Source organism: Cervus elaphus, chromosome 8, assembly GCF_910594005.1.
Source record: "Cervus elaphus chromosome 8, mCerEla1.1, whole genome shotgun sequence".
NCBI classification, from domain to species: domain Eukaryota; kingdom Metazoa; phylum Chordata; class Mammalia; order Artiodactyla; family Cervidae; genus Cervus; species Cervus elaphus.
This window is the reverse complement of record NC_057822.1, coordinates 17,424,370-17,440,168: the sequence shown is the minus strand read 5'-3', so window position 1 is coordinate 17,440,168 and position 15,799 is coordinate 17,424,370. Positions and strand designations below refer to the sequence as shown.

General features: G+C 45.9%; 1 protein-coding gene across 1 annotated transcript in view; it reads left to right on the top strand.

The window, feature by feature from the left end:
* The window catches only part of FBXO36 (F-box protein 36), a 93,017-nt gene extending 79,599 nt beyond the window's left edge, over positions 1 to 13,418 (top strand). The window contains exon 4 of the mRNA XM_043909784.1: positions 12,894 to 13,418. Coding sequence (XP_043765719.1) covers positions 12,894 to 13,082 — 189 coding nt within the window. The 3' untranslated portion in view covers positions 13,083 to 13,418. The remainder of the gene's footprint in view (positions 1 to 12,893) is intronic.
* Positions 13,419 to 15,799: the final 2,381 nt, after the last annotated feature.

Here is a 15,799-nt window from a genome sequence, read left to right as displayed (position 1 = left end):
GCTGTTTGGTTTTTTGTTTTTTAATTGATATGTAATTGACCTACGATGCTCTGTTAGCTCCAGGTGCATAGCATGGTGACTTGCTGTTTCTACATATCGCAAGATGATCACCACTGAAGGAGAGTTTTAAGTGAATAAAATATAGGAGTGGGAATGTACGAAAAGCTTCTGCCGGGGCCTGGGTCTGTCCTGAGAGTCAGTGGAAGGATTTGATAGAAAATCAACAGCAGCTACAGTGGCTCGTGGACTCGATTCCTTACACGGAGCAGCTGTCTTTCCTCCGGGCTTTGCTCATTTCCACTTGCTAGTCCTCTCCCTCTCAATGTCCTGCCATTATTTTAGCGCAATCTTGATAATAGCCTCCATAATTTACCCAGAGCTCTAAAGTAAGGCTTTTCTAGGTTGCTGATTTCAGCCCTCAGAATCCTTGAGGAGCAGAATTATTCCAAGATGGAACATGATCCAAGGCTGCTGCTTTTTTTTCTTTCTGTGTAATATTAACCTTTCATTTCTGTCATCAGCCTGAATATTGTGGTCGTTTGCCTATTTCCCCCTTCATTGATAAACTACTTTCATTTTGGTTTTGTCCCATCAGTTATTACATTATTTTATTAAGAAGTCTTCTATTTCAAACTTTTGGGGGCATTTTTTTTTTTTAAAGTCATGGAATTGATTTATTATCAATGAACATTTACTGAGCACTGACAACACAGGAAAAACCCTTCTGTACATTGCAGGTAGCCATGTGCATCCGTCAGTCCCTGACCCCGAGGAGCTCGTCATCCTGAATTGGGGGCAAATTTACTGGCAAATTATTCATGTCCCTGTCCCACCCTTCCTGTGGCCCCAGGGAGGGAGGCCTCCTTCCTGTTCCAGGTCAGTGCCACCTGCCCCCTGGTGCCAAAGTCTAGCCGGAGGGATTTCAGGTTGTCACTTATCTGCTTTTACTTTAAAAAAAAAAATTTATTTATTTTGACTGTTCTGGGTCTTCGTTGCTGCACTCGGACTTTTTTCTCTAGCTGCAGTGATCGGGGGCTACGCTCTAGTTGAGCTGGGAGGGCTTCTCTTATTGCAGAGCGAGGGCTCTAGGGTCACGGGCTTCAGTAGTTGTGGAGTGTGGGCTCAGTAGTTGTGGCTCCCAGACGCTAGGGCACGGGCTCAATAGTTGTGGCCCACGGGCTGAGTTGCTCTGCAGCATGTAGGATCTTCCCAAATCAGGGATGGAAGCTATGTCTCCTGCATCGGCAGGCAGATTCTTAACCACTGAGCCACCAGGGAAGCCCTTTTTCCTCTGTGTACTTGTCGTTACATGTATTTTTGCTTTTTATTTATAAAAATTTTAGATTTATAAAAGTGTTGTAAAGATAATGCAAAAGGTTTGAATATGCCCTTCACCCAGCTTCCCCTAACCTGGACATTTATCAAAACTCAGCAGTTAGTGTTGCTACAATATTATTAATGAAACTGCAAACTTGATTTGCATTTCATCACTTTTTCCACCAACGTCCTTTCAGTGTTCCACAATCCAATCTGGGATCCTATGTTACATTTAGTTCTTATTTATAAATCTTTCAGTTGTTTTTTCCTCTCAGTATATTGACTTTTCTCAAATCAGTCTCATTCTTCATAAAACAAAAACTCTTGACTATATTCTTATTAAAAAAATTTTTGGCCTCCAACACTGCACAGTATATGGAACTTCCCCAACCATGGATTGAATTTATGCCTTGATCCGTGGGTTGGTAAGATCCCCTGGAGTAGGAAATGGCAACCCACTCCAGTATTCTTGCCTGTAGAATCGCATGGACAGAGAAGCCTGGTGTGCTACAGTCCTTAGGGTTGCAAAGAGTCGGACACGACAGAAGCAACTTAGCACGCACAAAGCGGAAGTGCAGAATCTCAGTCACCAGCCGCTAGACCACATGGGAGGTCCTCTTGGCTCTATTCTTATTAAATCTCTTCCCTTCCCTGTTTGGGAAAAAAAGGATTTACATGTCAGTTCACATTCAGCAAACCAGCATCATTCATCTAACTGAAATTTTATAATCCCTGAGAAAATGGGAACAGTAAGGGTGTGTCCAGGTGACACAGTGTATAGAATCCGCCCTCCAATGCAGAAGATGCAAGGGATGTGAATTTGATCCCTGGATCGGGAAGATCCCCTGGAGGAAGAAATGACAACCCACTCTAGTATTCTTGTCTGGGAGATACCATGAACAGGGGAGTCTGGAGGGGCTACAGTCCATAGGGTCGCAGAGTCAGACGTGATTGAGTGACTGCACACACACACACACACACACACACACACACGAGTGATAACAATATAAATTTGTTTAATGTAAATGACCATTCTGGGAGATTTAGAATATCCCTTCTTTTATAAAACAGTGGTATTAAAACATGATAATTGTAGCAAATTACCCTTACTTTACAAAGTGAGCAATCTTCTTTTGGTTTCTAATTGTTGTTTTGTTTGATTTCTAAAAATTTCACTGGTCGTATAACATCCAGAATTCTGGGTATCCCTGGTCTTCTGTCCGCCTACCCCTCCTCTCTCATCTCTCCTCTGTCCACACCTCCTAATATCTCTGGCCTCATTCACAGTAACCTCTCGGTTGTCACATTCAAAGGATGAGGCCTCCCACTCCCTGACCCATCTCTGCTTCCAGGATTCTCTGGCGGGTCTCTTCCTGGTGGCTTGCTCACTGATTCATTGGCTAAACCTTTCGTGCGGGCTGAAGGTGGCTTTCTAAAATACACACTGGTCATGTCACTGCCCTGCTCAGTGACCCTTAGTGATGTCCCCCCATTTTCAGAATGAGATCCAAAGTCTTGGCTGGCACTTCAAGCCACGGTGTCCCAGCCCCGGTTCCCACCACTCTTAACTCCTGAATGCCCCTCCCTTGGTTGGGTTTTGTGTTATGTCAATTTTGTTTTATTTTTGAAAAAGAAAATTGATTTGCATTACAATAACCAGGTTGACAATTGAAAAAAAATTATCTTTTAATGTGTAGTAAAAAGTATTTCTCCCTCCCATTCTTGATCCTCATTCCTCTAATTCTCATCTCCAGCTACAGTCATATTACCAGTGTCTTGTATGTCCTTCCAGAGAGAGTCTATGCACATGTAAGTGTGTGTGTGTGTGTGTGAGATGTGTGAGCATATATACATATATATATACATATATACACTCTTTTAAAAAGCATATGGTAGCACTTTATATATTTTTCTCTGTCAGTGTTTTTATTTAAAACATATTTTAAATACTCTTTCATGTCTGTACATATAAATCTTCAATTTAGAAAAGTGATTTAAGTTATTGTTATATGGACAAATTGTAATTTTTAAAACTAGATCCCTAATGATAGACATTAGATTGTTTTCCCTCTGCTATTTATAAATAACTCCCCAGACTATGGCCAGACCAGACTCTGCAAAATTGAGTTTGCCTTGGAAGCATAAAGACACATGAGAGACACAGAGGGTGTGGGAACTCTGGGTGGGCGGGAGTCCGAGCCTGGGAGAGCCCGTGGTGCTAGCCCACAGCCAAGTCTGTAAGTTTCCACTTATCACACTTAATGCCACCAGTGATCAGGGCCATCTGGCTGCCTGGCCTTGCTCTGATTTCATGCTGACCAAGCCATGGAGCCTCCAGGGATGAGCATCTAAAGGTCTGGTGAGCTGGAAGGTTGTATTTCTCTGGGTAAACCAACATAGAGGCATCCTCTTTATTGTTGCTGTTTAGTCTCTCCGTGTGCTGTGTGCTAAGTCGATTCAGTTGTGTCTGGCTGTTTGTGACCCCGTGGACTGTAGCCCGCCAGGCTCCTCTGTCCATGGGATTCTCCAGGCAAGAATACTGGAGTGGGTTGCCATTTCCTCCTCCAGGGGATCTTCCTGACCCAGGAATCGAGCCTGCATCTCCTGCGTTGGCAGGTGGATTCTTAAGCATCTTAACCTTCCCTCCTCTTTATTGGAACTTGGCTCAGATGAGCAGATCCTTGAAAGGTGGATCCTGTGTCACGGGACACCAGAATGTCACACCGAGGGCCAGCCCTAGGGTTGTGGCGGGCTTACTGAGGTAAGGCTGCCACGTGGGAACTTCCTGGGGGATGCTGAGGTTCAGATGGGAGGTAGGGGTACGATCATGACCAGCAAATGGGCATATTTGTCTTGTCCGGAACTCAGGAACAGGCCCCCATGGAAACCACTGAGGAAGAAAGTCCCTCCTCTGTCACGTTTCAGCCCACGGAGAGCAGATTTTCCCTCATGGTCCCAGATTCTCCATGACTGTGATTCCCAGGTCTGGCCAAGTAGGCAAGCCACCTGGGCAGCCAGTGGATCCAGCCAGCCCAGGCCCTGGGCATTGGATTGCGTAGTTCTTGGTGGACCTAGCAAGTGCATTTACTTACAACCTGATTCTAAGCACCCAGGACAAGAATCTGACCACTTGCTACTAAAACTCTGCAGATTAAATATCTCATGAGACTCTGAAAGGCTGGAAGCCTGGGGTGAGGGTGATGGGGTTGTTTTGGCATCCCCACTGTGTACAGAGAGTGTGGGCGTTTAAATCAGCTGGAGGCCAGAGAGCTGGGTTCTGTACTTCACTCAGTGACTCCCCACCATGAACCCTGGGCAGTCACACCCTTATCCTCTCTCAGCCTTAACTTTCACATTGTGAAAGGAATGATTTTAGCTATTAATAGATAAGTCCTAGGATCCCTGATGTGAAGAACTGACTCACTTGAAAAGACCCTGGTGCTGGGAGAGATTGAAGGCGGGAGAAGGGGACGACAGAGGATGAGATGGTTGGACGGCATCACCGACTCAATGGACACGAGTTTGAGTAAACTGTGGGAGTTGGCGATGGACAGGGAGGCCTGGTGTGCTGCAGTCCATGGGGTCACAAAAATCGGACACGACTGAGCGACTGAACTGAACTGGACTGAACTGAAGGATCCCTTACAACTTCTGCATAGTTTATGTATGTTAAGTTCATGCACCACCACCAGGGGGAGCTAAATCCACGATCAGCTACGTTTTGGATCCAAGTGGCTGGAATCACAGTCAAGATGGGTATTTTGTGTTTTGCACCCTGACATGTATCAAGCAAAAGAGCCCCAGGGTTTGGCAGTCCTGGCTGGGGGTATTTTGTGGACCAACTTATAATGCAAAACAAAACTAAATATTTTCCTTATGAAATATAATGAGCCATAAATGAAGTTACACTGGCGGAAATTTCAGCTCTAAGAATTCCTTCCTTTCCCCCCAAACCTCATCGTTTTCTCCCATGATCTCTGTTACATAAGATACACTGACACCCTGAAATGTATTGTGCTGGGAAAGAAATAATCATCTAGAGTTCATATTTTTTAAAGGAGGTTCCGATCTTTTTTTTTTTTTTAATACTAAGAAATCTTCTAAGAGTTTTCCTTTACTGTTTATATTTAGAATATGTTGTAATCTGAGTAGAGAAACTGGACCTTGAAAGACTTTGAAGGTGGGATAAAACAATGAATGACCTGCCTAACATCAAAATGTCTGGAGAGTTGTCAGTATCATAAGATTCAGTATTGCTGTTTAACAGTAATGTTCATGATGTGAATATGATAGTTTTTGCCTTTAATATTTATGCAGAAAGGGTCTTAAATGATGATGCCCTATTATTCTATTCATTTCTGTTTGTAATTCACTCTTTTCCTTTATTGGAATGCATTGAGACCAGCATGAAGTATGAAAGTAAAGACTATAGCCTGCTTTCTGCTCCAAAGTGAGTATAATAGTATCATGAACAGAGATAATGCTTACATGCTTTTCCCCTTCTCCAGAAAGAAAGCAGAATGCATGGGAGCAAAGCAGGACCCCACCAAGGCCAGGCCAGGGGTGGTGAGAGTGGACTGCTTGACCTCCTGAAGTTATGGGTGGGGTGGGTAGTGGCAGCTGGTGTGACCAGGTGGGTCCACACATCAGGTGGGTCCATGGTGGGGGACATCAGTCAGGTGCATGGTCAGATCACCTTCAGACAGTCACATGGTGGGAGAGTTCTCAATCCTGGTGCTGGGAGACCTCCCCAGACTCCCAACCATGGTGACTGAACTGGCCCCCCAGTAGCTAGGTGCCCACGGGACCTTTCTTTCCAGTGTCTTCTCAGAAATGGGTGAGGTAGCATCTGTTCCGTCTCCCTTTCCTGCCCATCAATTACATCTTTCCATGTGCTTTATCTGTGTTACCCCTAGTAACTTTCACAGCACTAAAAGTTTAACATCATTTCCATGTAGTCACAGTAAGTACCACTTATTGAATACCTACTATGTGCTAAGCATTGGATGTACATAATCCAGTGCAGTCCTCAGACAGAGCTGTGGGATGGATGGGTAGAGACCACCCAGACTTGATTATCAAGGAGGAAATAGAGACTCAGGTAAAGCACACAAGTAATGAGCAATGGAGTCAGGTGCTGGGCCCAGGCAGCCTTACTTGGTGGCCAGTGTGTTTAAATCATCTTATTCTGCTCCTTCGATGACCAAATGCAAGATCGGATATGGAGACAGGCTTGGAGCAATAAGTAGAATGTCCAGGAGGACTTGATTATTACGTGTCAGGGCCAGTGCTCAAATCAACTGTGTTTGCTGGTTACCTTGTCTACCTTGGTACCTGAAGAACATAAGGAAAATGTTCTGTCTCTTACAAGATGGAGTTAAGTATGCGAATGTGTTTTTTTCACTCAGTTGGACAAGAGCTGCAGCAGGTAGGTCCCACAATGACAGGCCATGGCCTTGAAAGAATTTTCCTCAGGTCACATGGGAGCATCCGTGAGCGGTAAGGCAGAAAAAGGTCCTCACGCCTCAGAAGAGCCGCAGTCTTCGCTGTCCTTCCTCCTGTGTGAGTTGCGCTCAGTTGCTCGGTTGTGTCCGACCCTTTGAGACTCAATGGACTGTAGCCCACCAGGCTCCTCTGTCCATGGGGTTTCCCAGATGACAATACTGGAGTGGATCCTTCTCCAAAGGATCTACCCCCCCAGGGATCAAACCTGGGTCTCCTGCATTGCAGGCGGATTCCTTACTATCTGAGCTACCAAGGAAGCCCTGTCCTTCCTGCTATGTTACTATATACTTGTGAAAGTATATACTTTTTACTACATCTTTAGAATATTTACCTCTGAGTCATTTCTAATGACAGGGCTTCCCCAGTGGCTCAATGGTAATGAATCTGCCTGCAATGCAGGAGCCTCAGGAAGTCCCTGGGTTCATTCCCTGGGTGAGGAATATCCTCTGGAGAAGGAGATGGTAACCCACTCCAGTATTCTTGCCGGGAAAATCCCATGGATGGAAGAGCCTGCTGGGCCACAGTCTATAGGGTTGCAGAGAGATGAACATAACTGACTGACTAAGCAACAACAACAGCATTTCTGCTGAACCAAGTTTTGGAATTTGTACTGGCTGGTGGTTTAGTTGCTAAGTTGTGTCCAACTCTTGTGACCCCATGGACTGTAGCCTGCCAGGCTCCTCTGTCCATGGGATTTTCCAGGCATTTGTGCCAACAGAATGGATAAAGTTAGAAGATGGCTTGTCTATACCACTTTCTCATTTCATTGATGGGATTCCACAAAGGTGATCCATCCTGAATGAGTTTCACTACAAGAAGGACCCCCATCATCATCTTGTGGAGTCAAAGCTTGTAGTCATCCTTAAATTGCAGTTACATATCAAACACTAGAAAAATTCAAAAGCTTTCCTTACTCACTATATTAGGATAGACCAGGTTAGAGACTGTGACTTGGGGTCACAAACCACCCTAAAGCTCCAGTGGTTTGAGAGAATAATAGATGTTCATTTCTTTCATGATTCATACCCACTGGAGGCTGACAGGAGGCCCTGCTCCACAAAGTCCCTTGGGGACTCAGGTTATTAGAGGCATCACTGTCTTGTAACTAAATATCATTTACATAGCTGTCCAAGTCAAAGAGCTCATCTTTAATTCTTCCTTTTCCTCTTGCTTCTCATTTAATTCATTAGCAAGTCACATGAGCCCCGCCTTCAAAATATATCTACAGTCTGACCATTTCTCACCTCCTGCCTTGCCACTACCTTTTACACACCCTCCTTATATCTTCCTGGATTTTCTAGAAGGAACGCCACAGTAGATTTGCTTTCACCTGGCGAGGATGGCAGCACACTTTCATCATTTTGCCTTAGTACTACATCGGTTCTCCAGCTGTGAGTCATACATACATCACAGAAATATTGATCCCATTACCTTCTTATTTGCTAGTCCACACTGATGACATCATGCTGCTGAGCAAGGGTAGCAGATACCTTAGGTGCCTTGGTAAGATATGTGTATGTGAAGGAGTTGGAGATGAACTCAAAAATTGAGAGACCTGCCATCTCCATGTGTTATCTCGAATCCATTGCCTTATTTTAACTTGCTATTCAAAAAGGCCTTCCCTGTGGCTCAGATGGTAAAGAATCTGCCTGCAGTGAAGGAGACCTAGGTTCTATCCTTGGGTTGGGAAGATCCCCTGGAGAAGGGAATGGTAACCCACTCCAGTTGATTCTTGCCTGGAGAATTCCATGGACAGAGGAGCCTGGTGGGCTACAGTCCATAGGGTCACAAAGAATTGGAAATGACTGAATTGATGCATCCTAAGAAAGCAACACAGTTCTTTGTGGATCTTTTTAGTTTTCAAGGTAACATATAACACATTTGAGTTTGCTTCTCTGATTCATTTACCAAGTAGCCCATAAAGTTGCCAGATTTAAGTGGGGCCCAGCAGCTGGTCCAGAATGCAGGGTAAGCAGATGAATCACTTGCTCCTTACGATCCAGCAGATTGGTGCTTAGAGTGTCTGTGGCCTGTATGGCTATAGTCTATCTTGATCCTTGTGTCATCAGGAAAATTACAGCTCATATCTTTTAGGTTTTTAGAGTAAAGGCATGGATGCTTTTGCAGATAACTGTTCTGCTGCTGAGAAACAGCTCTTGGATTCCTGTGGGGCAAAGCCTGATGTTTTGCCTAGATGGTCTTGAACAAGATTTAGAGATTAGTGTGGAATTTGGGGAAAGAGGTATTTGGATCGACTTTTCAGAATAATCCAAAGAATCAGGATATTTGTGTCCCATGTGACTATTCACCAAAGAGCACTCAGTGCCGAGGACATCTTCAGTAATGAGATGGATGAGGTGGTCTGTTCTGTGCATGTCAGTTAGCGCCTTTCTCCCACTGGGTTCATAAACCAAGTGCCCAGGTGGCAAGGATGGAAGTTGTACATGGACTCAACCACATGAGTCTCCTCTTTTCAAGATTAATCTGTCCACTGTCACAGGAGGGGCAATGCTGAGCCCCCAGGAAGGTACTCTGGGTGGTGGGGGTCCAGTCATTAACAAAGTGCTTGGTCGGTTACACAGGCTTCCAGGTGGCGCCAGTGATAAAGACTCTGCCTGCCAAAGCAAGAGAAGCAAGGAATGCGGGTACATTCCCTGGGTCGGGAATATCCCCTCCAGAAGGAAATGACAACCCACTCCAGTATTCTTGCCTGGGAAATCCCATGGACAGAGGAGGCTGGTGGGCTATAATCCATAGGGTCACATAAGAGTCGGACATGACTTGACAACTAAACACCACCGCCAGGTCAGTTACGCTGGACCCTCTCCACCATGGAGGAAGCAGTGACGTGTCTTCCTTGGGTGAGGTTCCTATTCTGGGTCTGGGTCTGCTTTCCTGGCACACCATGCTCCTTCAGCAACATCATGTATAAATTGACCGAATGCCTTATTTTTCCATCATGGTAACCCACACAAGATTGCTTCAGATTATTTTTTTCTGAAATAAATAAATTCACTTATTAAACAAATAGACATAAGTACATAAGATAATGAGTATAAAATTTCCCACTCTTAGCATATACTCCACTATCTAGAAACAGTTGTTTTCAGGGAATGAGGGAATGGCTTTTTGGAGGCACTTACTCCCTCATCTCATCAGCTAATGGACACTTTGGAAGGGTGGAGCACAGTCTGACAGGAGGTAATACATGCTCCCAGTCACTGAATAGAATGTGGTCCTCTTTCTTCTGTAGCTACAACTGAAGGACGGACATAGGAGAACCCTCTCATGGAGTCACGCCTAATCACCAATGTGAAAAAAATGTTGCTTTCTTCTTCATAACTTTGGCTGCTACTAGGCTAGAAATGTTGATGGTCAAAGAATCAATACATTCACGCAAAGAATAAGAATGATTCCACCAAACTAGAAATTGAAAGTGTTCCCAGTCTACCTGGGGCTTCTAATGCCACTGGACAAACAGGCAAAAAAAAAAAAAAAAAGAAAAAACTACCCAAATGAGCAATACTATATTGACTCAGGTGATTAATCCTATTTACCAGAGAAAAATAGACTTGCTGATTCACAAGAGAATTACAGAGAAGTATTTCTAGGACTCAGACCATCTATGCAAGTAAGCTGAGTTTTTTTGTTTCTGTTCTTTTGTTTTCTGTTTTTTTCAAATTGGGCTGCATCACATGGTTTTTGAGGATCTTAGTTCCTCCACCAGGGATCGAACCCGTGGCCCCTGCAGTGAAAGTACAGAGTCCTAACCACTGGACCACCAGGGATTTCCTCTGGCAAATGCTTTCTGGCACATTCAATGGCAAAACCTAATTAAGAAAACTAAAATATCTTCTACCTATAAGATCAAGATGTGCTCACACCTGGCAGGAATTGGAGAAGGTTTGGACCACATCAGTAGGTATAGAATCTTGACCAGTTCAGGTGCTGGCTGAGGACAAAAGGAAAATGGAACAGGTAGTAGAATGAGAAAATCACAAGAACTGGTGACCACTTTCAGAACCCAGGACTGCAGTAGCTCCCTGTATTTTCTTCCTCACCCAGTGATATATGCATTTGTACATAAACCGATATTTCCTCTTTCCCTTTCGCTTAGTATTTTAAGTAGGGCAAGTTGGTGCCCATTGACTTTATAATTCTAGGATACAGAGATGAACTGGGGTTAACTGGAAAGAACAAGCCTCATCCAGAGGTATGCAGTGACTGTTGGGATGTGGCAGGAGTGGGGTGGCGGTGAAGGCAAAGAATAGACACGTTTTCACCCGTGGGAGGACTAGGTGGAGTGTGTTGTGCTGCCACTGTTGTCTGGATGTTTAAATTCGAGAAGAAGGGTGTGTGTGGAGAAGAGCCTAGAGGTCAGACTGAGGAGCACGTACTGGGTCAGTAGTCATGATGCATGGGCTCAGTTGCCCCTCAGCATGTGGGATCTTCGGTCCCCAACCAGGTATCAAACCCAAGTCCCTGGCATTGGAAAACAGATTCCTAAGCACTGGATGACTAGGGAACTCCTGCTGTTCTTTCCACTGCTGGATTTTCACATGTGATGACCACTGGATGGAACCCATGAAAGGGGGAATCAAGTTGGCGACGAACTCCCCTGAGTGCCCAGTTGGCACAGGAAGCGTGGAGCCAGGAAGTGTCCTGGGGCCCACACGGGACCCTTCTTCGAGCACATTTTGGGTTGCTGCTGGAGTTAGCACTGTGCAACATCAAATATCCAAGCACCTTTCAACGCTCCTGGTCTTGCATACACGCACCAAAAGACAAACCATGGCCATCACTAAGGTCAGAGATAATAAATGTAACGGAAGCTTTAAGAAGGATTTGGGGGCATGGCAGCAAGGGGTCAGGAAATCTCCATGGTAAGAATGTTTAGTAGCAGGAGACCGATGAACAGCATTGTCATAAATGATGGTAGCAATTGGAAAAGTCCTGGTGGGAAATATTTGGTTAATGGGAGCTGAACTGTGGCAACTTTGAGCTTGAGGGAGGGCAAAATGGTCTTGTGAAGATACTAGGCTGGAGGGGTCTTGTCTGTCCTTAACCTCCTGGCCCTCAGGTAAAGGACCAGACAGCAGAAGGACATCCCGGGGACGGTTTTCCAGAGAACAGCTCTCTTTGCCCTGTGCCTACAGGCTCAGCGAGCAGACTGAATCTTGTAGGCCACTCTGCTGCATGGGGTGATGTCAAGCATACAAAGGACTTGGAGAGAAACTTGTGGACAGGACCCTGGGCCCAAGCGTGTGTAAATTTTAGGTGTGCCGGTTGGCAGTCTTCAAGGGCTGCTTGTCTGTTTCGATGTGGTTCACTACGGAGCAGCCCACAGTGAGCTAAGGTGTCCGCTGAACAACCCCGGGGGAGAGGTGACTTATCTGTTGTTGTTTAGTCACGAAGTCGTGAGCACCTCTTTTGTGAGCCTATGGACTGTAACCCTCCAGGCTTCTCCACCCATGGGATTTCCCAGGCAAGAATACTGGAGTGGGTTGCCATTTCTTACTCCAGGGGATCTTCCCAACCCAGGGATCGAACCCACGTCTCCTGCGTGGCAGGCAGATTCTTGACCGCTGGGCCACCTGGGAAGCCAGAGGGGCCTTAAGCCAGGGTTTAACATGAAAGGCACCTGAGCAGCAGTTAGCAACGCTCCTGCAGCTCTGGCTGAAGATGGGTCAACCACACATTGTCAGCCTCTGCTATGTGGCTAATCGGAAATTCACCCTACCAGGCTATCTGCATTAACTATGTTATGTTGTATGGGCACTATTTATAACTAGCTGGCATTTCGCTTCTCAAATGAGATCAGGACTCGGTTTACTCCCTTAATCAAGTATCGCTCAGTCCTTTAGATACTTGGGTGCTTGCCTCTCTCCCCACAGAGGAAATTTCAGGAACTGGAGAACCATGACTGGCACCTCTCCAGGCATCCGTGGTGTTTCCTCCCAGGTCTCACGGGCAGCAGGATTTGGACAGTGACGCTGAGTGAATGAGGGAGTGAATGACTTTCCCTTAACCCGCGTGTGATGTCACTGCCCTCTGACTTCTTCCACCCACAGTTGTGCACGTCAGACGAACTGTGGGAGCAGATCGTCCGGAGTTCCTGTGACCACATCACCCCTGACATGCAAGCCTTGGCCCAGGACATGGGCTGGAGACAGATGTACTTCACCAACAAGCTGCAGCTCCAGCGGCACCTCCGCAAGAGGAAGCAGCGGCAGGGAAGCCAGCGAAGCAGTCAGCCCTAGACGCACACATTCCCGCTGCTGAGGAGTTGGAGGCACGGCTGTGTTTTCCTTCTGTGTCAGACCTCTTCCGCTGCCTTTCCTTGAACGCTAAGGCTTTGCTGATTCAAGGAGTCGGAGTATTTGCACACACACACAGCAGCATGCCTGCCTCTGCCAGGCCTTTTGCCTGAACCACAGTCTCGGCTACAGGTCAGGGAGGGTCAGGTCGTGACCCAGGCACCACTGGGGGGCGGGAGGGGGGTGCTGCCAGGACAGGAGGCACCCATGTCCTGCCGCCCCGTTAGAAAAGAGGCTTCCACTCTATGGAAACAATAAATGATTATTGGCAGGTTTTGATTCCAGATGTATTTTATCTAGGTGTTGGAAACGGGGAAGTGGGCTTCTGGAGTTATTCCTGGTGTTGTGTCACCTGAGTCCACCCATGAGTAGGTGGCTGAGTGTGCCCACAGGGAGCCATGAAGGGACAGGGGCCATGGAGCGGGGGGTGGGGGAGTGCTCCCATGAGGGCAGCTGCCTCCCCGACTCTGCTCCTCGAAGCTGGTATTCAGGGCCCCCACCCTGTGGCCCAGGGCTGCCAGGCGTGTGTCCCCCACGTGGACAGCCTCTGACCTGGCCCCCTGGGACGTGGCTGGAGAGAAGCCTAGATATTCCGCTCATAGACTGGGTGCAGAGTTCAACTTCCCAGGACTTTATGTTGTCAAATAAACCTGTAAACATTCCTTAGAGAGATGCTGCTCCCCCCAAGGAATGTGGAATGTCATCACTTTTATAACAGGGATTTTTTTTATTTTGCAGGGAGGGTATTTGATCTTTATTTTCATTAAAATATTTTATACAGATTTTTAAATGTTACTTTCCACTTACAGTTATTGCCAAATATTGGCTATGTTCCCCATGTTGTACAATACATCCTTGAGCTTATCTTTTCCCCAGCGGTTAGCACCATCCACTCTCCCACAGCTATACTGCCCCTCCCCTCCCTGCCTCCCACTGGTGACCGACCACTAGTTTCTTCTCTAGATCTGTGAGTCTGCTGCTTCTTTTGGTAATATTCACCAGTTTGTTGTATTTTTTAGATTCCACGTGTAAGTATAACAGGGAATTTTAGGAACACAGGCTGGGACTTCCCTGGCGGCCTGGTCATTAGGAATCCATCCCGCAGTACAGGGGACATGAGTTTGATCCCTGGTCATGGAACTAAGATCCCACATGCCAGGGAATTAGCCACAAAGAAAGATCCCTCAGGACACAATGGAGACCTGAAGAAATAAATAAGCATTTAAAGAAAACACACACACACACACACACACACACCCCCAGGCTGTGGTAATGGAGGTTGAAAACCCAAGCACAGTTTGTATTCTGTCAAGTTGGCAGAGGGGCAAAAGCAGTAGTTTGCAGGGAGAAAAACTCTACCTCCCTGAGATGGGTTATTTTAACAATTGTTTTCTTCCTGAGAGCTCATACCAATGAAGTACCCACACAGCGAATAGGCTCGTGACTCCTTTCAGGGTACAGAACAAAGTAGCTCTCAGCCTCCCATCACCTTATCAACCTTAGCAGCGCTTCTTGCCCGCAATCTCCACTTTGCTACCTAGAAAAAATACAGCCCCCTCCCCAGGCCAGAGGACCTTCCTGTGATGCCCCGGGACATCCTAAATGGGAGCCAGAGGTGGGCTCTGGCTTTTCTCGACACCTCACTCCTCGGGAACAGCTCCACAGCCATGGCTTAGCGACAGATTCTTTCTTCCTGTTGTACTAAACCTGGATTCCTACCAGATCGGATTTTAACCCTCATCCACACGCCCTTAACACTCAGTCTTGGGTTTCCAGGGACGTCTGTGAAATCAAACGCAGTCTGCTTCCTGGCAGATGAAGCGTCTGTCAAAGTGGCGTCTGGATTTAGTCCAAGCACAGAGCAAAGATTTCATTGGCGAGAGACCCAGGCCTCCGGTCCTGCCCAGGACCGAGGCAGGGTGGCTGGCAGGCAGGCAGAGGGCTTGTGCCTCTGTGCGGCTCCTGTTGCTTTGCTTCACTTGGAAGTTCCAGACTTCACTCCCGGCCAGGTTTTCAGTGACAGGTTAATATCATGTGCATACAGCAACTGTGTGCATATACACTGTGGCAAGTCAACGTAACGGTGTGAATATCAAATTACAACCCATTTGTGACCTTGATGCAAAATGTCAACAGCTTAAAAATTTAATGTGTAATGTTTTATCAACTGAGTTCTGAAAACTTATGGGCATGCATAATAAGCTAGATTCAACCTGCATTAATAAGAACACAAATATGGCTGTCTAAAAACTTGCTGTCTATATCAAAGGTTATAAGATAAAAATAGATGCTAAAAGTGAAATAGTTAAAAATGAGTTATTGTACGTTGGCTATTATTAATAGTTAAACAACATAGGTTATTAGATGATTTTAATAATTATTTGGCCTTATAATTTCAGTGCCTTATTACCTAATTGAAAATACTTTTACCGAAATAGGAACAGTATCAATCAACCTAAAATCCTATAAGACACCAGCAACTTCAGTGGTCAATCATTCTGCCTCTCTCTCCCGCCTCCATGGGGAGGCGATGGTGGTTTTGCCTCTCCACCTGTGCTGACAGTTTTTGTGTGGACGGATAAATCTGCTTCGTTCATGACACATCGTTTCAGACTGAAATGTCACAGCAGTTTATACTTTTGTCTCTTTTCATCTTTTCA